Source organism: Zootoca vivipara, chromosome 6 (genome assembly GCF_963506605.1).
Source record: "Zootoca vivipara chromosome 6, rZooViv1.1, whole genome shotgun sequence".
NCBI lineage: Eukaryota > Metazoa > Chordata > Lepidosauria > Squamata > Lacertidae > Zootoca > Zootoca vivipara.
Window position 1 is genome coordinate 75,246,578 of NC_083281.1, and position 25,858 is coordinate 75,272,435.

Here is a 25,858-nt window from a genome sequence, read left to right on the forward strand (position 1 = left end):
AGCTTCTCAGAAGGGAATGCAGGTAATATAATTTAATAATAATAATATTTATATCCTGGCTACACCCATTGCAGGCAGCGCTGCATGAGATGGCTCCAAGGCTTGATTCTGAACAAGACAGCCTCCTACATTTCTAGTCCACGGGAGCATATGCCATAACCCTTGTACTGGTCAGCCTTCCAGGTGGCATCAGGTGCTGTTGCCCACAATCCTCGTGCTCCGGCTAAGCTCCTCTACCTGCATTGGGATATTCCACAACGGTTGGCAAGTAGCTATTGTTGCTCAGGTCTGCAGGCAGAAAGGCTGTGTACTTGCTGATCACATTGCAGGCTTTGCTGGTGTGCACGGCATTCACCTGGTACCGCCGGCTGGACCCTGTTGGACAAAAAGTGCCGGGTAGAGATAGTCAATCTTTTTCTCTCTTTTTCCCAGACAGAGAGAAGTTTGCTTCCTACAGTTAGGCAGGATGTCAGCAAACTTTTTCAGCAGGGGGCCGGTCCACTGTCCCTCAGACCTTGTGGGGGGCTGGACTATATTTTGGAAAAAAAAATATGAACAAATTCCTATGCCCCACAAATAACCCAGAGATGCATTTTAAATAAAAGGACACATTCTACTCATGTAAAAACGCCAGGCAGGCCCCACAAATAACCCAGAGATGCATTTTAAATAAAAGGACACATTCTACTCATGTAAAAAACATGCTGATTCCCAGACCGTCCGCGGGCCGGATTCAGAAGTTGATTGGGCCGAATCCGGCCCCCGGGCCTTAGTTTGGGGAGCCCTGAGTTAGGGCCTCCAGTGTGACTGCACAGTAAGAAAGATGCCCATATGAACCTGCCTGGACCCTGAGATGATCATCTGAGGCCCATGAGAGGTCTGGAGGGCGGCAACACAAGAAAGGGCCTTTTCTGCAGTGGCTCCCCATTTGTGGAATGCTCTCCCTAGGGAGGCTCACCTGGCGCCTTCATTATACACCTTTAGGTGCCAGGCAAAAACGTTCCTCTTCAACCAGGCCTTGGGCTGATTAACATCCTATACTCCTTTTACATGTGTTTCTGGGAGCGGGCTTATTGATTTGTAGGGTTTTTAAAATCATGTATCTTGTGCTTTTATATTGTATTTTATGTTGTGAGCCGCCCTGAGATCTGCAGATGAAGGGCAGTATATAAATTTTATTGATGATGATGGTGGTGGTGGACAGGGCCCCAAGTTATATCTACAGTATGTTAAAACATGGTTTGGCTTACTGGGGGAACTCCATCTTCCACCCCCCAGCCCCAGCAAAGAGTAGCACTTTCATTGAAGCTATCAATGCAACTTACCATGCTCAATTTCACATTCCCTCTCTGCGAGCTGCTCAAAGTCCCGGACGATGGACCTGGCAGCCAGGTGGTGGAAGGTCTCACTCCAGAGATCATCTTCGTCATTCCTCTTGCCCTCCCGGCCTTGGAAAAGTGGCGCGATGTCAAACAGTACCTCCCACTGGACCACTTCGTTGTTCCGCAGCCCTTTCACCACTGCCTTGCAGGTGGATCTTGGAGAGTGCCGCCAGCTGCCGCCGGCTGAGCCAATATCTGGGTCGTAGGATTCCCAATCCGATGAAGTCTCCGTTTCAAAGAGGAAGGATGGGTGCTGGGCAACATCTGCAGGGGAGAGGCATGCAAGCAATTACATGATACCTGTGGGACCTGCAACTAAATGTCTTGTTCAGGTTTCCACTCAGCCAGCCATGCCCTTCTTCCAAGCTGCTCCATTCCTCCTCCCCCCCCCCTTTGGTTTTCCACCGCAGTATTCCATATCCATTGCGTTGCTCATTCCCCACTGGGCTGGAGAGGGGTTGGTGCCCTCTTCATAGTACTGATAACTCCAAGGTTGCAGGTTCGATCCCTGTATGGGACAGCTGCATATTCCTGCATTGCAGGGGTTGGGCTAGATGACCCTCAGGGTATCTTCCAATTCTATGATTCTCCCCCTAAATCTTTTTGTACTTCTGCAATCTTCTGGATCCCCCCACACCATTCCCAATGCTTCCCTCGTGCGCCTCCGTGGCACTGTTTTGGCTACAATCAGGGGCATAGGAAGCGAGGGGCGATGGGAGCGCTCCGCTCCGGGTGGCATGATCCCGAGGGCGCCATGGTGGCTTCCCCTCCCCCACCCGCGCTGGCAACCCCGCCCCAGAATACATGCCCCGCCCCTACAGGCGGTGCGGCCTACCCCCAGAACGCGCCCCAGCCCCGCCCCCCGGTGCCAGAGCATGAAGTGACTACCATCCTGTTAGCACTCACCAGCTGAGTTTGCTATTAGAGGGAGTGATATATGAAGCTACTTGAAAAGTCAAATCATTAGTCTGTCTAACTCAATATTTTCAACTAGCAATGGGGCAAGGAGAGCTGAAAATAATGCTAATATATTTCACATCTGGCAACCCATGTGCCCCTTCGGTTTCAGATAGTACATGGGTCTAAAAAGGCCGGGACACAAATTTCCATGGCCCTCTAGCAGGCACAGTAGCTCATTTGCCAGAAGTATTATACTTAGTGTTAACTCTGGAAGTGTTTACTCAATTCTGACCAAACTAAGCCTCTTAGGGCCTGGTCATTTGGATGGCTTACCCAGATCCCCTGGGCTCCGGCTCTCTGAAAAAATGGACCCTGGGAGGGAGTCCATCTCAAGTGGCCCAAAGTTCTTCCCAGTCTGCGCAAGGCTGATGTGCTGCTGTGGTGATTCCGGGTTGTGGCAGAAGGAGAGACGACTCTGCTGCAGCAGGGAGGGCCGCCTTGCTCCGACCCCCCGTATTCTTGGGGTAGATATTTGAGGGCTGCCAGCGAAAGCCTGAGAAGACTGAAAGGTCAGGAGAGGAGAGGTAGGATCCCGTGCATACTCCCTCCCAAACACACTCCGGGGAAACAAGGGCATCTCTCAGGAAGAACAGCTGGTTCTGAGATAACAGTGACAACAGTAGCATAGTGTTTGGGGGCTAAAAGGGCAGTTGCCCCGGGCAGAAAATTGTTAGGGAGTTCAAAATGTCAACACCCTGTGCTGCGTCAATTCAGCTGCATGCTTATGTGGCTCTGTTGAAAATGACCTCTCCATGTGAACCAGGAAGTGACCTCCCCAGGCAATGAAATGATTCTTCTGTTCTTATCTCTGCAGCTGCGATCTCCTGGGTAATGTAGATGTCATTAGGCAGTTGAATGCACGTGTGTACTCCATCCTTCCCTGGGTGCTGGCAACCCACGCGACGCCACTGAGCGACAAGAGTGGTCAGAAATGGGGTCCACATGCAGCAAGGGAAGGGAAGGTTCTTGGCTCCAAGGGCTGCATTTGCTCTGGGGCAAACCTTTTGGTGCTCCATGGGTGGGGCTTGAGGCAAAAGTGGGAGGAGCAGCAGCAGATGAGACTCTTACCTTTGTGCAGCAGGCTTCATTCCAGCCACACCAAAGCCAAACATTTACACACACACACACACACACCACTCATTCTATCCAGCCAGGTAAAACTGAACTCCTGGGGATTGGCGGAGACCTGGGAAGTGAATCCGAAGTGGACTCTGGTCAGCTTCTGCTACTATTCCTCAGATTGCAGACTGGGCTTCCCACAAGGTCTGTTGGCTTGTAATAGCCCTCTAGATATTGTTGGGCTCTCAGTGCCCATCAGCCAAGAATAATCCGGCATTATAGCTCAAGTCAGTAGAGCATGAGACAAGGCCATTCAGAACTCAAAAATATGGGGAGGAGTTTAGAAGCATCTACAGTGGTACCTCAACTTACGAAGGCTTCGACTTCCGAAGAATTCGACTTCCGAAGTCGAAGCCTCCGGAAGTCTGGTCGGCGCATGCGCAGAAGTGCAAAATTGCGCTTCGCACATGTGCCATAGCAGCACTTCGACTTCCGAAGACTTCAACTTACGAAGACGACCGTGGAACAGATCATCTTCGTAAGTTGAGGTACCACTGTATTTAAAAAATGGTACAGAGAGCAGGCACATAAGGGCCAACTCCTAGGGACTGAGTTCCCTTTGAGGGGGGATGAGGGTCCGCAAAGTTGATTGGCATTGCCATTCAAATGGTGTGCATGTTGTGTCTTGTGATTGATTATACGGGGCAGGGCTTACTCCCCCCCCCAATATTGTATTCAAGTTGGCACTCCTGAGCAGGCATCTTAAAGATAAAGATACTCTTGACCATTAGGTCCAGTCACGGACGACGCTGGGGTTGCGGCGCTCATCTCACTTTACTAGCCGAGGGAGCCGGCATACAGCTTCTGGGTCATGTAGCCAGCATGACTAAGCCGCTTCTGGCGAACCAGAGCAGCGCACGGAAACGCCGTTTACCTTCCCGCTGTAGCGGTCCCTATTTGTCTACTTGCACTTTGATGTGTTTTCGAACTGCTAGGTTGGCAGCAGCTGGGACCGAACAACGGGGAGCTCACCCCGTCGCAGGGATTCGAACCACTGACCTTCTGATCGGCAAGCCCTAAGCTCAGTGGTTTAGACCACAGCACACCCACGGCCCCTGAGCAGGCATCTTACAGCAAGCTAAACCTGAGTCCAAACAACTGCTTCCATGCTGTAATTAGAGGCAGCAATACTTCTGAATACCAGCTGCTGGAAACCCCAGAAGGGATAGTGCTCTTGTGCTCGAATCCTGCTTGTTGGTTTGCTGCAGGCACCTGATTGGCCACCGGAAGAACGGGATGCTGGACTCGATAGGCTGTTGGCCTGATCCAGCAGGCCTCTGATGCTCATGTATACTTAATCATGCTGTGTTTGAGGAAGAGGGAGTCTCACACTGCCTCAAAGACTTACTCCTTATAGCATAAGCTTTCATTCTCACTTGGTCAGATGCACTTCGGTTAAGTATCCAGTGAAGCTAGCGGCTCTCCACAATGATTCCAACCACGGTTAATCTTCGAGGTGCTACAGGGACGCTTGATGGTTTATAGAGCCAACAGACCGGCACCCTGACTCCTCTGAACGTCATGTCTAGAGTGATCTATGCTGCTCCACTTATTGGAAAGGTTTCGTTGACCTCTTGCGAGGTAGACAAAGCAAAATATATGAGCTTCAGTCAGCCAAATGCTTTAATTACAGAGAGGAAGATTAGGTGTATGATACCAGGGCTCAGTTGCTTGGTAACCACAGCTGGAATCTCTGTTGTGACGTTCTGTGGCGTTCTGTGTGTTTTAAACAAGGCCCTTTCTTAAGAAGGGGGTGGGGATTAGGGATTTATATATGTAGTACTGAGAGGGTCACACTCCATTCCTAGGTTCACATTTTTTAAAATTCTTTTTTTTAAGAATAGCTGTGTTTTGGTTTGCATATTGTTTAGGAATGTGTGAATCTGGAGAGAGAGAGTCTACCATGGTGGGAGATAGCTTGCGCCACTTGCCCTGATGTGCTGAACTTTCGGAGATGTGACAAATAAGCTTTTGACACACCCATTAGAAAACAACAGAAAGGCACGCAGATAAGCAGCTCCAGGGACACCCTTCCAACGTATATTTTACTTAAAGTGCAATGAAGCTTACCTGAAACTCAACCTGCCACAATGGCGGTTCTGGGCTGAGTTGGGTGAGATCCTGCAGCTGGGCCTTCCGAAGCGGATTCTTAATGAGGGCAGAGCTGGGGTCGCTAGCTGTGGGAACCTTCCGGAATGGCTCGTGGTCAGCAATTTGATTGGTGCTGTACGCCCTACGCCGTGACGGAGCTGTTGTTGTGTCCACTCCTGGGAAGACAAAGCGCCAGTAGGTTGTATGCAACTAAATCCGACTTACAGTAGGCCCACTGAAATTAATGAACCTAAGTTAGCTATGCCCATTAACTTCAATGGACATACTTTGAGTAGGACCAGCCTTGGATACAACCCTATTTTACATAGCAGTATAGACCGGGGGGGAGGGGCAGGGGAAAGTTTAATAGGCAAAGCTCTCCTCAAAGCTGCAGCTCCCTTGAGAAATAAAATCAGTCAGCCAATAAAAAGGCTGGTAAAAAACACACCTGGCCACTGAGGTCACCTGGGCCTCTCGTGACAGGGGTGGACACATGAGCAGCCGCAGACTGTGGACCATAAAAAAGGTAAAGGTAAAGGACCCCTGGACAGTTAAGTCCAATCAAAGGCGACTATGGTGTGGCGGCGCTCATCTTGCTTTTCAGGCGGAGGGAGGCAGCGTTTGTCCACAGACAGCATTCTGGGTCATGTGGTCAACATGATTAAACTGCTTCTGGCGCAACAGAACACCGTGACAGAAACCAGAGCGCACAAAAACGCCGTTTACCTTCCCGCCGCAGCGGTACCTATTTATCTACTTGCACTGGCGTGCTTTCGAACTGCTAGGTTGGCAGGAGCTGGGACAGAGCAACGGGAGCTCACCCCGTTGCGGGGATTCGAACCACCGACCTTCTGATCTGCAAGCCCAAGAGGCTGAATGGTTTAGACCACAACGCCACCCTCATCCTCCTCTCACTCCTCAGGACTTGCTGCTTTGACTTTTTCCACTTTCCAATCAGTCTCTGCTGGGGCAGGTCAGCTTGCCCCATCTCAACACTGGTTGGATTTTCCCCACCACCACCACCAGGTGGGCAAAAAATGCAGAAAAGCAAATCTGATCTGATCCCACAAACAGCTGTATCAAGAGACTTCCTTTTAGCACAAGGTAAATACTCGACCGTGCTCTCACGACTCAGGTTTTCTTCAAAAAAAAAATTATGTGTAGCAACCTATGGTAAAGGTAAAGGGACCCCTGACCCTTAGGTCCAGTCGTGACCGACTCTGGGGTTGCACGCTCATCTCACATTATTGGCCGAGGGAGCTGGCGTATAGCTTCCAGGTCATGTGGCCAGCATGACAAAGCCACTTCTGGTGAACCAGAGCAGCACACAGAAACGCCGTTTACCTTCCCGCTGTAGCGGTACCTATTTATCTACTTGCATTTTGACATGCTTTCGAACTGCTAGGTTGGCAGGAGCTGGGACCAAGCAACGGGAGCTCACCCTGTCGCAGGGATTTGAACCGCCGACCTTCTGATCGGCAAGCCCTAGGCTCTGTGGTTTAACCCACAGCGCCAACTGGGTCCCTTGTAGCAACCTATGAGATAACCTCAAATTAATTTGTAAAGGTTTTTTGGTCCAAAATTGGGTGCAAGAGAATTTTTTTAAAATAATAATAATAATAATATTTATTTTGATACCCAAATAAGTCCAATTGGTTGAAAAATAAACGAAACAGGCTTTCCCCCCCTAAACTGACACAGAAATTGCATTAGCCTAGGCCCTAAATCACGCAAAAATAAAAAATAATAATCCTGCTCCCAATTTTAGACCAAAAAAATCTTTAAAAATTAATTTGAGGTTATTTCATTTAAAAAATGAAGAAAATCCAAGTTGTGAGAACACATGGCACCAGGTGATTTGGCGTGGAATGACCCTTCAAGGAGCCTAAAGTAGTATCTGTGGTTCTCTCCCTCTCCATTTGACTCTCACAATCCTGTGAAGTAGGTTAGCCCTAGAGATGGGTATTGGTCCAAGGTCACCCAGAGAGCTTCATGGATGAGTGGGGATTTGAACCCGGTCCTCTCCCAGGTCCTAGCCCAGCACTCTAACCACTTTGCCACACTGGCTTTCATCTAAAGTATGGTGCTTTACTGCACCAGGTAAAAATGCCTTTCCAGGATGAGGCCCTGAACTTTGAATCATTGTGAACTGTAAAGCGACATGCAAAAGAAACCAAAAGAAGGTGGCCTCTCTCCAAAGGACTTGGCAGAAAGATAATTCCATTTTCATTTAAAGATGAACCTACCTAATCCACCCTTTCTGAACCAATACACAGACTGAAGCACAGCTATCCTTCAAAACGAGCACTTCTCTGAATTCTGCAATGGAGATCTCCAACCAAACATTGCATATGAAAATAATTTTTTAAAATGAATATGTATGGGGGGAAGCGCACACGTTCGTGAATTTAATGCACACATTAAGGAAAGTTGCTTTGCAAAAGATGTGTGAATTAGGCAAAATTGCACAAAAGCATGTGTATGTGAAAATAAATTTGCACAAGAACGCTAATGAATTTTCATGAGGTCGCCACACCACCACCAAACTTGATCTGGAAACGTGGAGAGCGGAGCAAAACATCTGGAAAAGGAGGAACGTTTAGGAACAGTAAAGGAGAAAATCTCCTTTCCCCCTTTTACATGTATGAACGACATCCAAAGAGCTGAAGGAGAGGAAGCTGACCAGAGTCCACTTCAGATTCACTTCCCAGGTCTCCGCCAATCCCCAGGAGTTCAGGGGTCCTCTCTGAAGGTAACCTGGTTTCTGAATCCTTGAGGCAGCCCCAGGAATGCGAGCCACTTCCTTCTTCTTGCGAGTGGAAGAAAACGGAGCTGCCAGACTCTTGGGAATGCAGCATGCTGTAGCGTCGCCTCTTGTCCTGGGGAAGAGAGGAAAGTGAGGAAGGAAACTGGTTCAAAGGGATTGTTCAGCTCCTGCTACAAAGCTATCTGATACTGACCCAGACCATTTGGTCCATCTATCTCGTTGCTATCTACACTGACTAGCAGTAGCCGTCTAGGGTTTCAGACAGGCTTCTCTCCCAGTCCTGCCTGGAACTGAACATGGGACCTTCTGCATGCAAAGCAGGTGCTCTAATGATAAGCTACAGCCCTTCTCCACTTGCTGTCTTTTTTTCTCCCGGGTCTGATTTCTCAGATGAGAGTGACCATCAATAAAAGATCCCCCCTTACCTGGCTGAAACATTGCCTCATTGAGTTTGGCCTTGCCTGATGAAACTGGGAGTGGATCTCCTGATTCTCAGGGCACTGAGTTTGTATAATGCCTTCTACACGGAATCATAGAATTGTAGTGTTGGAAGCGACCCCAAGGGTCATCTAGTCCAACCCCCTGCAATGCAGGAATCTCAATTGAACAGGGTAGGGCTGTGACCTGGATTCAAGAACTAAGGTATTTACTTGCCCCAAAATGGAAAGAACAGAGGTCCCAGCAAAGGAAGAATGGATATAAAAACTTATGGAATATGCAGGAACGGCAAAAATTACCGGAAGAATAAGAAATTAAGATAACAATTTTCTAAATAAAAAAAATGGAAATGATTTGTTGAATATTTACAGATGAATTATAAGCAGATGAAATCCATTGGCAGGATTGTTGTAATAATCTGCAGTTTCATAAAAGTATATATTTAAAGAAGATGAGTAAATGAGCAAATTAAGTTAATTTGGATATGCAGAAGATATTAAAACCACAGAAAGAGGGGGAAGGAAGTCAAGTTTTGAAATGACAAAATGATTGTAAAATTAGTGAAATGTATAAACTTGAAAAGTATAAATAGATAGATGATAGATCGATAGCTAGATTAACAATTTTTTAAAAAGAAAACAAAACAAAGGTATTCACCATCTCAAAAGAATGGCCCAGACTAGCCAGTTAATGCGATCAGTGACCATTATCTTGACAGACAGGAGAAAAGCCACACTCAAATTTCTGTTGCAGACCGCCTCTTTCTATGATGTGTATATGATGCTTTTGGGTGGTCTTTGGTTAAGGGGCCGGGCAATTTCTAAAGTCTTTAGAAGTTCTCACACACCTTCTTTCTGGGTCCTTGCCTCCTTGCAAGGTGGGGAGGGGAACTCTACTGCAACAGAAAAATAAGATCTACCTTGCTTTCACCGGACCTTGCCTCCAACCGTTCATCTCTGACTGATAATGGATTTAGGGGACACTGAATCCTTGGATGGAGTGTTGAGCTGTAAAAGTCAACCCCAATTTTTTCTACAGTATAATGGTGGAAGAACAGGATGGAGCCAGATCCTGGACGCATATCGTTAATGGCATTATATTAAGCAGAAGGTTTACTGTGGGGAGTTACTCACCAGCCTGGGGTTAGAAACATACAGGGACGTATCACAGACAATGCTGTAGCCCACCAACCGGTCCCCTGGAAAAAGGCAGCTGGCACTGACAGGAGAGATTAAGACTTCGGCTGTTTCAGGGAAGACCCAGTCCACCGAGACATCGCTAACGACAGGAGCCATCGCCTTCTTCAGAGATTTTATCATCTGGGAACCCAGAGCAAGAGCAAGTCTGTCAAATCAGATTCCAATCACGTGTACTGGTAAAGCTTTGTGCTGAGATCTGGTCATAGTTATCCACATATTCAGGCTGGACTACTGCCATGAGTTCTACCTGGAGCTGCCTTTGAAGGCCGCTTGGAAATTTCGGTTAGAGCAGAATATGGACGCAAGGCTGCTCACTGCTATGGAAAGTTGGCAGAATAAAGAGCTTCATGGGTGCTTAGCTTGTTTCTAGGAATAATTGATGTACTGGCATTGAACTAGAAAGCCCTAAAAACCCAAATCAACACCTGCTCCCATGCATAAAAGGTAGGAGAATGTGAGAAACAACACGCCTCATTGGCAAAGTTTATGCTTTGCATGCAAAAATTTCCAGGTTCAATTCCAAACATTTCCAGGTAGGGCTGAGAGAGACCTGTCTGAAACTTTGGAGAGCCACTGTCAGTCAGTGACACAGTTACTAAATTAGATAGACCAATGGTCTGACTCAACATAATACAATTTCCTATTTAAACCAGCCCTTAGAAACATGAGGACTAGAATCTTGTTTTATTTTTAAGCGAAGGCTCAAAGTGATTCTTAAGCAACGGTTCAAATCCCTATGTGTGATTGCAACAGGTAAAGCTCACTCTCTCTAAGCCAAATTCACAACCCACACACTGCATACCAAAGTCCAATAACGTTGGTGAACGTAACATAGAAAATGCATTATATATGGGGAAATTGCTTGGGGAGGGGGGAACATGTTATTTCGGGGAGAAAATGCATACAAATGCACTTATCAGGAGAAATCTGCACCAAAATGCTGATGACTTTTTCGCTTTTTAAAGAATCGCAAATGTTGCTGTGGAAATGTGGAGAACTGAATTTAAGAATGAGAAACCGAGAGAAGCTGAAACGGACAGATACTTCAATCCTTATGAGTGAAACCACTGAGTATGGCTCCAATTAAACAGAGTTCAGGAGAAGTGAAACACAAGACAGAGCAAACCCATGAACAATATATGTGTGTGTGTGTGTGTGTGTGTGTGTGTGTGTGTGTGTGTCGGGGTGGTGAATCTGCTCACTCCTAACTCCACCTTCTGAAAGCTTAAAGGTAAAGGGACCCCTGACCATTAGGTCCAGTCATGACCGACTCTGGGGTTGCGGCGCTCATCTCACTTTACTGGCTGAGGGAGCCGGCGTACAGCTTCCAGGTCATGTGGCCAGCATGACAAAGCCGCTTCTGACGAACCAGAGCAGCGCACGGAAACGCCGTTTACCTTCCCGCTGGAGCAGTACCTATTTATCTACTTGCACTTTGACATGCTTTCGAAAGCTTATGATGCAATAAATGTATTTTAAAATGTATTGAAAGTGCCACAGCTGCTTTGTTGATTTTGATTCATTCCTATGCTGCTTCCTTCGTGTTAGTGCTCCAGGAACAGGGCGCGCTAAACACTACACTTACTTTTTTTAAAAAAAATGTTGTCTGCAATGCTGCAGTCCTCAGAATCCTCTGCCTCTCCATACCAGCCCATGGTTCAGGAGCTGCTTTCAGAGGCAAAAGAGAGCGAACCCTTCTGCTATAAATCACACTGCAAAACAGGGAAGTGTTGTTTTAGATGAGGCTGCTTCATGTGTCCCCCGAGAGCAGCTGACACTGCTTTTTCAAACAGTCCAACGGCCAAATTAATGGCCCTCTAAATGCTTGCTTTCATCTCAGGGATACAGAGCTGAGAACCTCAAGCTTTTGAAGTCACATAAATTCCATCCCCTCATTTACTCTGTCTCTTTCTCCCCCCCCCCCCCTCACACCAAACTTGGCTGATCTGTAAAAAAAAGGGGGTGCAAAAAAATTAAAAGTTGTGCAAAACTTGTGAGCCAGCAAGAATTTATACAATCCAGACTGGAAGGAGATGAGCTGGTGGCCCACAGACTCTTGAAACCTTATTTTCCAGCTCGACCAACCCTGATTAGAAGTGTCATTGCTGGACTGTGAGTTGGGAGGTCGAAACGTTTTGTGAACATTTATATATTCATGGCATTTTTATCTGACCTTTCCTCCTGTCAGCACTTGGTGTTTGTATGCAACAGCAGGAGGTTACCTTTAGCAAAATGAATCCTTGCTTGGAGCACACCTTTAATTGGAAGGCACTCGGACTGAGTGTAAGATAAGGAAGCTTATGTTTATTAAAGGAAGCGCATTCTTGTTTGGAAAGATTTCTATACCCCTAGCTAACTAACTAGTTGGAGAAACAAATAAGCTCCCATTGCCCCTTCTTTCTTGGAAGATACAAGCAACGTGACCTTGGCGCTTGCAAGTCCAGAAAAAGCGTGAGAGGATGTGGAAGAGGAAAGATGATGAAACTTAAATGATACCTTGACTTAAAAGGACAGGTCAGCACAGAGATCAAAGGGACAGAGACAATTTAGGAATCTGGACTCTCCCACTATATCTCTCTCCCACCATGCAGAGTCTTCTAAGCAAGCAGAGTTGCACCTCAACATCCATACAATGTCTCCAAGGAACTCAAGGAGCAATACACTTTCCCTCCTTTTGCTCTAATAATCATCATCTTCTCTTCTCTGGTGATCACTCGTAGCTGAGTAAGATTGTCTTCCATAGACATGGTTTTAACAATGAGTCCGTAAGTGACTGTGAAGGACAATTCTGGATCCACATGTCCTTCCACAGGGTTTTAGAGGGTTAGGGTTTTAGAGGGTTAGGGTTTTAGAGGGTTAGGGTTTTAGAGGGTTAGGGTTTTAGAGGGTTAGGGTTTTAGAGGGTTAGGGTTAGGGTTTTAGAGGGTTAGGGTTAGGGTTTTAGAGGGTTAGGGTTTTAGAGGGTTAGGGTTTTAGAGGGTTAGGGTTTTAGAGGGTTAGGGTTTTAGAGGGTTAGGGTTTTAGAGGGTTAGGGTTAGGGTTTTAGAGGGTTAGGGTTTTAGAGGGTTAGGGTTTTAGAGGGTTAGGGTATGTGTCCCCAAACTAAGGCCCGGGGGCCGGATGCGGCCCAATCGCCTTCTAAATCCGGCCCGCCAACGGTCCGGGAATCAGCATGTTTTTACATGAGTAGAATGTGTCCTTTTATTTAAAATGCATCTCTGGGTTATTTGTGGGGCATAGGAATTCGTTCATATATTTTTTTTCAAAATATAGTCCGGCTCCCCACAAGGTCTGAAGGACAGTGGACCGGCCCCCTGCTGAAAAAGTTTGCTGACCCCTGGACTAGAATCATCAGAATGATGGCCCCAGTGCACCCATTTTTGTGTGCCTGAGAGTTTTCACCTGGCTTTAGGAAGCCAGTGCAAACTTTGAAGTGCTTTGGAATCAGTTGTTTTCTATCATTAAAGAATTTCTATTGGAGTCAGCCAATGCAGGGAAGATGGTCGATGAGCTCAGTTTAAGTTTGGTCACCCTACTGCATAGGAGCATGAGCCGAGACAAAATTGGCAATTAAGATCAGCACACTTTTTAAATGACATTTTAAAATTAGTTTTCCAATATAGCCCCCAAAATAGCCAAATTATAACAATAACAATTAATTCCCAAACTATACAATTATTAAAGTGCCAAACAACTCCCAATTATTACATTTTAGTGAAAGTGGCTCCCCGCATGATGGTTTGGGTGCATTTCCAATCTTATATCGCTGTCTTCCATAATCCTAATTAACGTCAGTTACATTTCAATTACAATAATCCTTCATTAACAGCTACATAATTAATTATTTCCATTCGTGATGTTACAGTATATAAATTTATAAAGCTTCAAGTGAGGAACTCAAACTATTATCTTTATTGTGCCCTGCATCTGAAAACTCTTATATCCATGGAGATTCCTTCTGTCCATATACGGTGTTGTCTCTTTCACTTCCCAGCTGTTGTTTTCTCCCATCGTGGCTTGGGACGGAACTGCATCTCAAAGTTTCTCAGAGGTCTTATCTCTCCGCCCCTTGCTTCAATGTCTCGGAACATGCAACAGTCTGCTAGAAACCATTCCATCTCACTAGTAAAGCATGTTGCAGATCTATGCAATTTCCCCATCAGCCTAGGAAAAGGTGGGCAGTTTTTGAAGGCGCTGAAGATTTAATACTCCTTTCCAACTCCCAGAATCTCTGCAGCGTTCTTATCACAGCCCCCAAATTCTTTTCCTTCCAGCAAGAGATTTATGGCCCAATTAAACTCATCTCAGTCTCTTTTCCCTTGCCTGTTGTTTTTAAATGGAGGTGAGGGGAATTACTGCGTCTTTCCAACACAGCCATACCTGAGCTTCCCCTCCCCCTTCCTTTCTTCATTTCAGACCACACAGAGTTTCCATTTTCTTGTTCTTATCAATATTACTCCAGCGTTCTAAGGTCAGCACATTTGGGAACCAAAGACAACTGCATGCATCTGAGCCAGACTTTCTCAAGAATTGTTTCATTTGCTGGCTCATACTTGGGATCATTGATCAGGGTGGACCGGAGCAGCCTTTGCCAACCTGGTGACTCCAGATGTTTAGAACTTCGGCTTCCATCAGCTCCAGGCAACAGTGCCCCTCATGTAGAAGGTTCCAATTTTCACTTTGGGCATCTCCAGGTACAGCCTGAAGCCCTGGCAGGTAGGCAGTACTGAGCTACGTGAAGCATATGTCTAATTAGTGCTTAAGGAAGCTTCCTGTATTTATTATGAGCATTGTAGCCTATTGGTAGACCTCATCCTTTGCCTTCAGAAGGTCCCAGGTCCTTGGCATCTACAGGCAGGGGCTGGGGAAGGCCTGATATCTCAGAGAGCCTTTGCTTGTCTGTGAGTTAGAGGAATCAATTATCTTTCCTGCACAGTTTGCTGCATCTTTCAGTTTCTTTGTACACACACACACACACACACACACACACACACACACACACACTCCCATGTGCTTGTATCATGTATCAGGCAGCTTCTGATATTCCTAGCTTGGGTAAAGGTTTGTGTGCTTGGATTTGCATGTGTGTTTGATAGAGAGGTATCCATCCTCCACTCAGGGATGTAGCTCCTTGAGATGCTAGGGAGGAATCAAATCCCTAGAGCAAAATAAAAGATATTGTGCATTGAACAATCAAAATTCTAACAAGAGGCAAAAATCCATAAGGCAGAGATTTGTCAGAGGCAGGGTCCAGAAAACAGAAACTATGCCTGAAAAATAGAACCAGGCAGAGCATATCTGAGGCCAGCACCCTCCTTTGTCATTCTGTTTTCTGGGGGAAGGGCCATAACTCAGTGAAGAGCCCCTGCTTTGTTTGTTGAACATCCCAGGTTCTCTCTCCATCATCTCCAGGTAAGGCGGTGACATTCCCCTGCCTGAAACCTTGGGGAGCCGCTGCCAGTCAGTGGTAGGCAGTACTGAGCCAGGTGGTGGACCATAGCCATCAAATGTAGTAGCCGCACAGCCTCTGCAGTGTCTCCTTTAATCCCATCATCCCACCAGGAAAAGCATTCCCACCCTGGATTTCATTACAATTCAAAATTCCTCCAAGATGCTCCAGTCTTTTAATGTGACAACACAGCGTTAGTCTTGCAGTTGAGTCTAAAACTTCTGATCATCTAATGATCTCTCCCCCCACTCCCCCAATCTCAGAAGGACTGCGGAGGCAGGCAGTTTGGCAGCTGGTGCTCTTTCTCCGCTCTCTGACGCCCACACATTGAGTGGGCCCAGTTATGTTGGATGAAAAGCGGCCCCGCGGACCAGTCACCAGAGAGATGCAATTTACCCTTTTGTATGTAAGAGCAGGGAGATTGGCGGGGGAGTGCGTGTCTATGTGCAGGAAGATTAGAACTGCCTTGGTTGGAGAAAGGGGTTTGCTTTCACCGCATCGGAGACAATAGAAGCAGAGGAGATGTAACTTTCTCAAGAAGTGGAACCTGCCCTTCTGTTTTCTAGCCAGGACCTGAACCTGGGTGTTCACTAGCCAGAAAGGGCGGTGGGGGGAAGAGAGGAGCAATAAAACAGGGCTGCTTTTGTTTGAGTGTGATGTCAAAGCAGCTTGGTGTGCCAGACTCCCTACACTGACAACTCTTTAAATGTTAGGCTTTTTATAATAATATAATAATAATTTATTATTTATACCCCGCCCATCTGGCCGGGTTCCCCCAACCACTCTGGGCGGCTTCCAAAAAAATATTAAAATACAGAAATCAATCAAACATTAAAAGCTTCCCTAAACAGGGCTGCCTTAAGATGCCTTCTAAAGGTCTGGTAATTGTTATTCTCTTTGACCTCTGGTGGGAGGGCATTCCACAGGGTGGGCGCCACTACCGAGAAGGCCCTCTGCCTGGTTCCCTGTAACTTGGCTTCTCGTAGTGAGGGAACCGCCAGAAGGCCCTCGGTGCTGGATCTCAGTGTCCGGGCAGAACGATGGGGGAGGAGACGCTCCTTCAGGTATACTGGACCGAGGCTGTTTAGGGCTTTAAAGGTCAGCACCAACACTTTGAATTGTGCTCGAAAACGTACTGGGAGCCAATGTAGGTCTTTCAGGACCGGTGTTATGTGGTCTCGGCAGCCACTCCCAGTCACCAGTCTAGCTGCCGCATCCTGGATTAATTGCAGTTTCCGGGTCACCTTCAAAGGTAACCCCACGTAGAGCGCATTACAGTAGTCCAAGCGGGAGATAACCAGAGCATGCACTACTCTGGTGAGACAGTCTGCAGGCAGGTAGGGTCTCAGCCTGCGTACCAGATGGAGCTGATAAACAGCTGCCCTGGACACAGAATTGACCTGCGCCTCCATGGACAGCTGTGAGTCCAAAATGACTCCCAGGCTGCGCACCTGGTCCTTCAGGGGCACAGTTACCCCATTCAGGACCAGGGAGTCCTCCACGCCTGCCCGCCGCCTATCCCCCAAGAACAGTACTTCTGTCTTGTCAGGATTCAACCTCAATCTGTTCGCCGCCATCCAACCTCCAACCCTCTAAAACCCTAACCCTAACCCTCTAAAACCCTAAACCCTAAACCCTAACCCTCTAAAACCCTAACCCTAACCCTCTAAAACCCTAACCCTAACCCTGTAAAACCCTAACCCTAACCCTGTAAAACCCTAACCCTAACCCTCTAAAACCCTAACCCTAACCCTCTAAAACCCTAACCCTAACCCTAACCCTCTAACCCTAACCCCTCACACTCACACTCACCCTAACCCTAACCCCTAAACCTAACCCTCTAACCCTAACCCTCACCCTAACCCCTAACACATAACCCCTAACCCTAACCCCTAACCCTCCCCCCTATCCCCTAACCCTAATACTCACCCTCACCCTAACCCTCACCCCCTAACCCTAACTCTAACCCTCACCCTAACCCTAAACCCTCACCCTCACCTTCACCCCTAACCCTAATCGCTAGCCCCTAACCCCTAACCCTCACCCTCACCCTTACCCTAACACATATCCTCATCCTCACCCTCACCTTGACCCTGCGACACGCCCACCCTCCCACCTATCCTCCCTTGTCGAGAGGGAGTGAGCAGCCCTAACCCTCAACCTTACCCCACACCCCACACCCCTCACCCCTACCCCTCACCCTCTAACCCTAACCCCCTAACCCTAACTCTAACCCTCACCCACACCCTAACCCAGGGGTCAGCAAACTTTTTCAGCAGGGGGCCGGTCCACTGTCCCTCAGACCTTGTGGGGGGCCGGACTATATTTTGGAAAAAAAATATGAACGAATTCCTATGCCCCACAAATAACCCAGAGATGCATTTTATATAAAAGCACACATTCTACTCATATAAAAACACCAGGCAGGCCCCACAAATAACCCAGAGATGCATTTTAAATAAAAGGACACATTCTACTCATGTAAAAACATGCTGATTCCCGGACTGTTGGCGGGCCGGATTTAGAAGGCGATTGGGCCGCATCCGGCCCCCGGGCCTTAGTTTGGGGACACCTGTTCTAGTCCCTAACTTGGGAAGATGGACTTGGAAGTAGTGATTGGTCTTCAGGGCACACTTTGGCCCTTCCCCAGACTTACAAGGGGGGGTGGAGAGCAGATCTATGCACATTTTCACAGTGGAAAAACTCTTGCAATTGATTTGCTTTGGAGTAGATTTAAATTTGCTTAGACACTTTGGAGCATGTCTGAGAACCCACCTCCAACCACCACTTTCTGAATCACGGTTCACAAATTGCCATCTGTAGGCCCCAATATATACATACATATACACATACACACACACACACACACTTTTTTGGAGTGTTCTAAATTAGATCTGTCTTCTTTTACTTCTGCATGTGATTCTTGTACAGTCGTGCAGAGGATGAAGTGGAGGCAGCAAGTGTATTGAGCGGGCAGGGACAATATCACCAGAACGATAGGAAGTACCTATTGCCACAGCACACTTCCCATCATTCCCAACAGTCCTCCTTGGGTTCAAGGGGAGCCCAATAGCTTGTTGCATCAGAGCTTGGGGCCAGGGAACTGGAAGCCATCAGATAGTTTTTCCAGGCAGGCTAAGTCAGGCAGAAGCAGCTTAAACAGACATCAGGACCCTGGACAGCTCTCAGTGGCCCCTGTTGGATAAACGTCTTAGCAGATAGCAGCTATGCTATCTTAAAGGGCTCCTCTGGTTGGGAGGAGCTGCAGTATCTTCCCCATCAGTATCTTCCCCAGGGGTTACGTTTTGGGGTCATGGTCTTTGTATGTGATAGAGAAAGTTTATAGATCTATGCATTTTGTATGGAAAGTATGTGGGGTTGGGGGGGAGGGATAGGTAAAGAACTTTTTCTCCCTCTCTCATAATCCGGTAATTCAGCTAGCTGGCTGGAAGAGTGAAGAGGAGCAGCCCACATTGCAACCCTTTCTTGCAGACTCCAGTTGTTTCTCATGGGTGCAAAGGAGATGGAAAACCACAGCAGTACCTTTGGCTGCAACCTCTCTCCCTCGACCAGGAATTCCGCACTTCCTTTGGACACGGCAGCCAGGCCATTCACCAGCCTCCGACAGGCATTCTGCCCAATGCCAAAAGTATAGCACCTGTAAGAGGAAAAGACAGAGGGATTGGATGCGCCTGCAATGGGGGTGAAAGGAAATGCTGAGACTCTGGCAGTGGAAAGTTCTGCAAGGCTGCAATTCCAAATGAATTTTGCTCCCATCAACATCAGAAGCACAGCTGGTGGAGGCATGAGAGATAGACTTTTCTGTGGCTGCTCCTGCCTTGTGAAATTCCCTCCTGAGCAGGGTTAGACAGGATTCCTCCTTGTTATCCTTCCTTCCTGTTCCTTCCTTCCTATTCAGAGACAGGCTTTTGGAAACTAAGGCACAGAAGATGCTGTCCACTGTCATTTATTGGGAGGGGGGGCGAAGGGACTTCGGCTGCTAGGAGCTGACTCGTATGCTGTTAGGGCAAGCTGCACTCTAATTACTGTTATATCTTCCGCTGATTTAAATATTAAAAACAAATCCTCGACAAATTCTTATAAAACAAGTATTTTATCATAGAAAGGATTGGCCATTCGATTCATAAGATACTCTTCCTCTGTCTTTCCCATGAAGAGATTCGCTATGCTACAGGCACAAGCACTCCCCATAGCCACTCCTTTGGTTTGTAAATAAAAATCAGTAACAAATTTTTTAAAATTGTGTTCGAAAATAATGTAAACCAGTTCCATGAGAAAAAACGTAGGTGGTTGTTGGGATTCTCTAGTAGGAAATATGTTCTCCACAATACGGCGAGCCTCCTCTAAAGGTATATTGGTATATAATGATGTCACATGCATAGTTACCAAGACTGCAGATGCTGTTATGTGCATGCCTTCAACTTTGGTTATAAAATCTCTCGTATCATTGCTGGCTCTAAATCTGTTCTGGTGCATCTTAATTATTCTTTTTAACTCGTTTCTATTACATTTTATTGTATTCTACTACTTTTTGTTTGTGCGCCATTCTAGGATGAAGTGGCATCCAGCCAGGTGAGGTGAGAAAAGGCCCACTCATTCATCTCTATGGCAACAGAGGTCACTCTTTAAGATGCAAAGGATGGGTACTTAGCTGGCCAAAGGTAAAGGTAAAGGTACCCCTGACCATTAGGTCCAGTCGCGGACGACTCTGGGGTTGCGGTGCTCATCTCACATTATTGGCCGAGGGAGCCAGCGTACAGGCTTGGCTTAACTGTGCATCGCCTCCCATTCAACATCACATGCCTGATTTAAATGTGCATCCATTCATCAGCACAGATTTTGCTTAACTGTACACCATTCCCAGCCCAATGGCACAGGCCAACTTAATTACAGGGCTAATTCAGATTTGCACTTGCATATCCCTCAACAACCTCAGATATGCAGATGACACAACCTTGATGGCAGAAAGTGAGGAGGAATTAAAGAACCTTTTAATGAGGGTGAAAGAGGAGAGCGCAAAATATGGTCTGAAGCTCAACATCAAAAAAACCAAGATCATGGCCTCTGGTCCCATCACCTCCTGGCAAGTAGAAGGGGAAGAAATGGAGGCAGTGAGAGATTTTACTTTCTTGGGCTCCATGATCACTGCAGATGGTGACAGCAGTCATCTCACTCTATAGGCGAGGGAGCCAGCGTATAGCTTCCGGGTCATGTAGCCAGCATGACTAAGCCACTTCTGGCGAACCAGAGCAGCGCACAGAAATGCCGTTTACCTTCCCGCCGGAGCAGTACCTGTACCTATTTATCTACTTGCACTTTGACGTGCTTTCAAACTGCTAGGTGGGCAGGAGCTGGGACTGAGCAACGGGAGCTCACCCTGTCGCAGGATTCGAACCGCCGACCTTCTGATCGGCAAGCCCAAGGCTCAGTGGTTTAGACCACAGCGCCACCCGCGTCCCTACTTAGCTGGCTAGCTAGGGTCATTTCCTCAACAAAGGGACTAGTCTGACAAGTCTGACTAGTCTGGTAGACCACAAACTTGACATGAGTCAGCAGTGTGATGCAGCAGCTAAAAAAGCCAATGCAATTCTGGGCTGCATCAATAGGAGTATAGCATCTAGCTCAAGGGAAGTAATAGTACCACTGTATTCTGCTCTGGTCAGACCTCACCTGGAGTACTGTGTCCAGTTCTGGGCACCACAGTTCAAGAAGGATACTGATAAGCTGGAACGTGTCCAGAAGAGGGCAACCAAAATGGTCAAAGGCCTGGAAACGATGCCTTTTGAGGAACGGCTTAGGGAGCTGGGTATGTTTAGCCTGGAGAAGAGAAGGTTAAGGGGTGATATGATAACCATGTTCAAATATATAAAAGGATGTCATATAGAGGAGGGAGAAAGGTTGTTTTCTGCTGCTCCAGAGAAGCGGACACGGAGCAACGGATTCAAACTACAAGAAAGAAAATTCCACCTAAACATTAGGAAGAACTTCCTGACAGTAAGAGCTGTTCGGCAGTGGGATTTGCTACCAAGGAGTGTGGTGGAGTCTCCTTCTTTGGAGGTCTTTAAGCAGAGGCTTGACAGCCATCTGTCAGGAATGCTTTGATGGTGTTTCCTGCTTGGCAGGGGGTTGGACTGGATGGCCCTTGTGGTCTCTTCCAACTCTATGATTCTATGATTCTATGATTCTAAGTTCACCAGGTTCCCTCTTATAGATTCTGCCATCACAGATACAGAATTGTAGGTTTGGAAGAGACCCACAGGTATCATCATCCAGACTGACCCTCACCAAATCTATAAGAGTCTACTAGCCTACAATGCCAATTCTCCTCCCTCCCACCATGATCTCTATCCATGATTCCTTTAGCTTTCTTCCAGTTTTAAACATGAAGGAGACATGATAGTACAGTCAGACTGAGAGCTTGGGAGCTCACAGAAAGAGCTTTCAACCTCTACAAAGCCCCAGAAAGGCACTTGGTCCTGGGGAGATCTGCCTTTGCATTCAGCCCGGCATAAAGGTCACAAGTCAATAAATAGATTTGTCAATACAGTGTAGGATGGGAGATGCTGTTGCAAAAGGGGGGGGGAGGAAATGCCAGAAGGGGCTTCTACCTAGTGGAGAACGAGTGGTTCCGGACAAGCTCGATGACCTTTCCCGTGTTGCTGACAGCACCGTCGGTCAGCAGGAAGAGCAGCCGTGGGTGGCCTTGGTGGATCGGCTGCCGGATGACCCACCTCAAGGGCGACAAGACGTTGGTGCCCCCCATGTCAGCACGAATCTTCTTTATGCTTTCACATGCAACGGCCAGGTTCTCCTGCAGAGGAGCACAAGAACCACTCAGGGGGCTCACACATGAACAAAAGGCAAACCGGCATTTGTGGTGGGGTTCACGTGAACAAGAGGCAGGATATGGGGCAGGGTTATGTAAGGGCTATGCTAGGCGAGGAGCAACCAACTTTTGGGGGCCTTGAGAGCACACCTGCAAAACTATTGTAAGCCTGGCACTGCAACCAAACACACAACGCCATCGATTCCATCAGTTGCAACACAATTGTCATGGATGCGGAAGGGTGGAGGGAGGCACCAGCAGGGAAATGCCCAAGGGAACAAGGCTCAGAGCCGGGGGATTTGATGTCCCCAAGTTCTAGTCTTACAAGAGAGGGAGAAAAACTTTCCTCTATTAGCTTCCTCAATGTCATGCATAATTTTATAAATTTCTATCATGGCACCTCTTACTTTTTCTCTAAACCAAAGCATAAGAACGTCATATGTGGCCACCAACTTGGATGAATTTAAGAGTGGGTTAGAAAAAAGTCATGGTGCATAAGGCTATCAGTGGCTGCTACTAGGCACAAACTGGCTATGTTCCGTCTTCAGTGATGGAGACACTGAATGCCAGCTTCTGGGAATTGCAAGTGGGGAGAGAGCACTTAGGTATTCCTTATGGCATCTGGTTGGCCAGTGAGAAAAGGTGGCTGGACTAAATGGGCCATTGGCCTGACCCTGCAGGGAACTTCTTATGTCCATATAAGAAGAGAGAACTGGGGGAGGGGTAACTCATTTCTCATCAAGATCAATGAGATAGGTGAGAATTAGCTGGAATCGTGGATACGTTTGACATTGAGATTACCGTATGAGAAATTTACACATGCAGGCCTAATCTACGCACAGTGAACTGGTTCCAGAAAATCCTGTTCATTCTTCAGTGAGTGGAGGGTGACAGGCCTAGCTGAGGGGGATGTGATGAAGGAGGCAGGCCCAGCTAGAATCTCATCATGTGAAACTCTAAAGGGAATTACGGAGTCACCACAAAGTCTGCTCATGACAGGTTAAGATCTCTGAGGAAAAGGAGATTTAAAATAGAAGAGGCAGAAAGCGTTCCCTCACCTCGCAGTAGGTCTGGCTGGAAGGAAACAAGGCCTTGAAGGTCGATCCAAATCCAATGATATTGAATAGACACGTTGGCATCAGACTCTTCAGAATGACCAGGAGGGCATCCTGGCAAAAGGAAGAAAGGAACAGAAAGTCAGGACTTCTGCTTGGGAGCAGCATATATGCAGTCCAATTTTCCCCAGAAGTAAAGAAAAGTCCAGAGAGCTTTAGTTTCCTTTGAGGAAGAAAAGAAAATGAGGAGTGGAAAATTAATGTGACAAATAGCGGCTGAGGGGTCTGCAAACCAAGTCCTTTGAGGGAGGGTTGAAAGAGCTGGGAATGTTTAGTCTGGAGAAATGAAGACTAAGAAGATCGTGCTTTTCAACTACCTGAATGGCTGTCTTGCTCCAGAGTGGAAACTGCATTTCAGCAGAACATTAGTAGAGAGCTCTTATTGTTGAGGACTGTTCCAGCAGGGAAATGGGCTTCTTCAAGAAGCAGTAAGCTCTCTCTCTCTCCCCCCCTCTCTCACACACACACAACAGGCTGCCACTTCCCTGAGCCTGAGAAATTCTGGGGACCAGCACAGCTAAAGGAGCTAAGTCTTTGTTTCCTTTGGATCAAAGAGCAGTGGAGACTGATGATGTCCTTGCGATATTTGTTTTATTTGCAAGTCCTCCCATTTCAGCCAACTTGCAGCGCTGCTGTTTTCCTGATTCCTATGTTCCTTTTACACTGCATTGCCCGTTGCATTATGTAACTGTGGATTTTTGATCAACATAATGCCACGTCACACAAGAAATTTAAATGGCATTAAAAAAAGTATGCCGGAAGACAACCGTGAATTCCATCGCATGAAATTATGATGCAAAACTCACAGGATTTTCTGGGTTGCAAATAGATAGATTCCTCTCCCCCTGCCGGACGATAACACAGAAATTAGCACTAAAGTTCTGCAGGATTCCACTAGTCATTTTAGACAGGTGTCAGCAAACTTTTTCAGCAGGGGGCCAGTCCAATGTCCCTCAGACCTTGTGGGGGACCGGAATATATTTTGAAGAAAAATAAAGAATGAATTCCTATGCCCCACAAATAACCCAGAGATGCATTTTAAATAAAAGGACACATTCTACTCATGTAAAAACACACCAATTCCCAGACCGTCCGTGGGCCGGATTTAGAAGGCAATTGGGCTGGATCCGGCCTCCGGGTCTTAGTTTGCCTACCCATGTTTTAGACCCTGGGCTAGGAACTGGTGAATCTGCCACTTTCAGTTGCTCTCAGTTTCTTATTTTCCCAATCTGAAGTCCAGTTCTCCACTTTTCGACATCAGATTGTGTTTTTGGCACTGTCTGTCACTTTCTTGGGGGTCATTTTGGGGGTCATTTTGGGGGACTTGCAACAACAGAACCATGCAATTTGGCCCCAAGGTCCAAAGTTAGGTGACCCCATGTTTTGCAGTCTTAGAAGGGCCCCTCTCTTTAGTTGATAAAGAGTTTTATTTCCACTTAATTCAAAATGTGTTCAGCTCTGCTTGGTGAGGTCCTGGATTTCTGCCCTGGGGCTGCCATGGCCTCCCAAGCAGCACCCCCTGCAGGCAAATTACTACCCCACCAGGTAACCACCCAGGGCCAAGGCAGTTTGTTTAATGATATTCAAGACTGTACTCAAGAACACATTCCTGCATCGCAGGGGTTTGTCTAGATGATCCTTGGGGTCCCTTCCAACTCTACAATTATATGATTCTATGACTCCAGGAGAACTCAGAGTTACAGACTCATTCACAGTCATTCAACAGCAGATGCTCAACATCAAGCACACACACTATTTAGCAGGGTCCCCTCCTGAGCTCTTCCAAGAGATGTAGATAAATAGACAGGCTAACAAGGAAGATTAAAAATTAAATACATACAAGGTGAATCATTGTCAGCTATTTACTCACCTTCAAAGGTATTTTTCCCTAGCACCAGAACATGTTTCCACCACCCACCCCCCTTGGGAGTTTAAGAAATAAATCTAGATTTGTGATTTCCATTCAGTGAGCTGCCATTAGCAATACAAAGAGACAATGGGTTTCCGCTGCACCCAAAACCATTATTCCACCCACCCAGGCATAATCTTGTTTATATGAAGATAATATTCCCTTCAGGCGACCCATTTCCAATCTTGCTGTTCATAAACAGAAATTACAATTTCCTCAGACTAGACAAGGTTGCTGTCTCTCTCCCTCCTCTGCTGCTTCTGAATGCACAACGCAACAAAACCTTAGTAGGCTCAGCCCTCTGCAAAGTTGCTCATTTTAAGCAAAACGGCAGGGCTGAGTCGAAAAGCTCCGTGACGGAGCACCTGCTTTCTGTACAGGAAGTCCCGGGGCTTTTTTCAGCTGGAACTCACCAGAACTCAGTTCCGGTACCTGTCAGGTGGGCGCATTGCCATTATGTCCCACTCTTGTTTAGGATGTCCCTATTTTCATTGGAGAATCGTTGAAGGGTGTGGAGTTATGCAAACCCCTAGCCAAGGAGATAACCTTTAGAAAACATCTGAAGGCAGGGCTGTATAGTTT

The 25,858-nt window shown here is 47.0% G+C and overlaps 1 protein-coding gene across 1 annotated transcript in view; it reads right to left on the reverse strand.

Moving 5' to 3' along the window:
- Positions 1–25,858, reverse strand: part of VWA5B1 (von Willebrand factor A domain containing 5B1) — a 46,788-nt gene that overhangs the window by 6,057 nt on the left and 14,873 nt on the right. The window contains exons 8-16 of the mRNA XM_035120569.2: positions 23,311–23,421; positions 22,035–22,237; positions 18,949–19,063; positions 9,891–10,076; positions 8,236–8,431; positions 5,532–5,728; positions 2,616–2,844; positions 1,326–1,646; positions 238–375 (exon numbers count right to left, since the gene is read on the reverse strand). Of these exons, the coding sequence (XP_034976460.2) occupies positions 238–375; positions 1,326–1,646; positions 2,616–2,844; positions 5,532–5,728; positions 8,236–8,431; positions 9,891–10,076; positions 18,949–19,063; positions 22,035–22,237; positions 23,311–23,421 (1,696 nt within the window). The remainder of the gene's footprint in view (positions 1–237; positions 376–1,325; positions 1,647–2,615; positions 2,845–5,531; positions 5,729–8,235; positions 8,432–9,890; positions 10,077–18,948; positions 19,064–22,034; positions 22,238–23,310; positions 23,422–25,858) is intronic.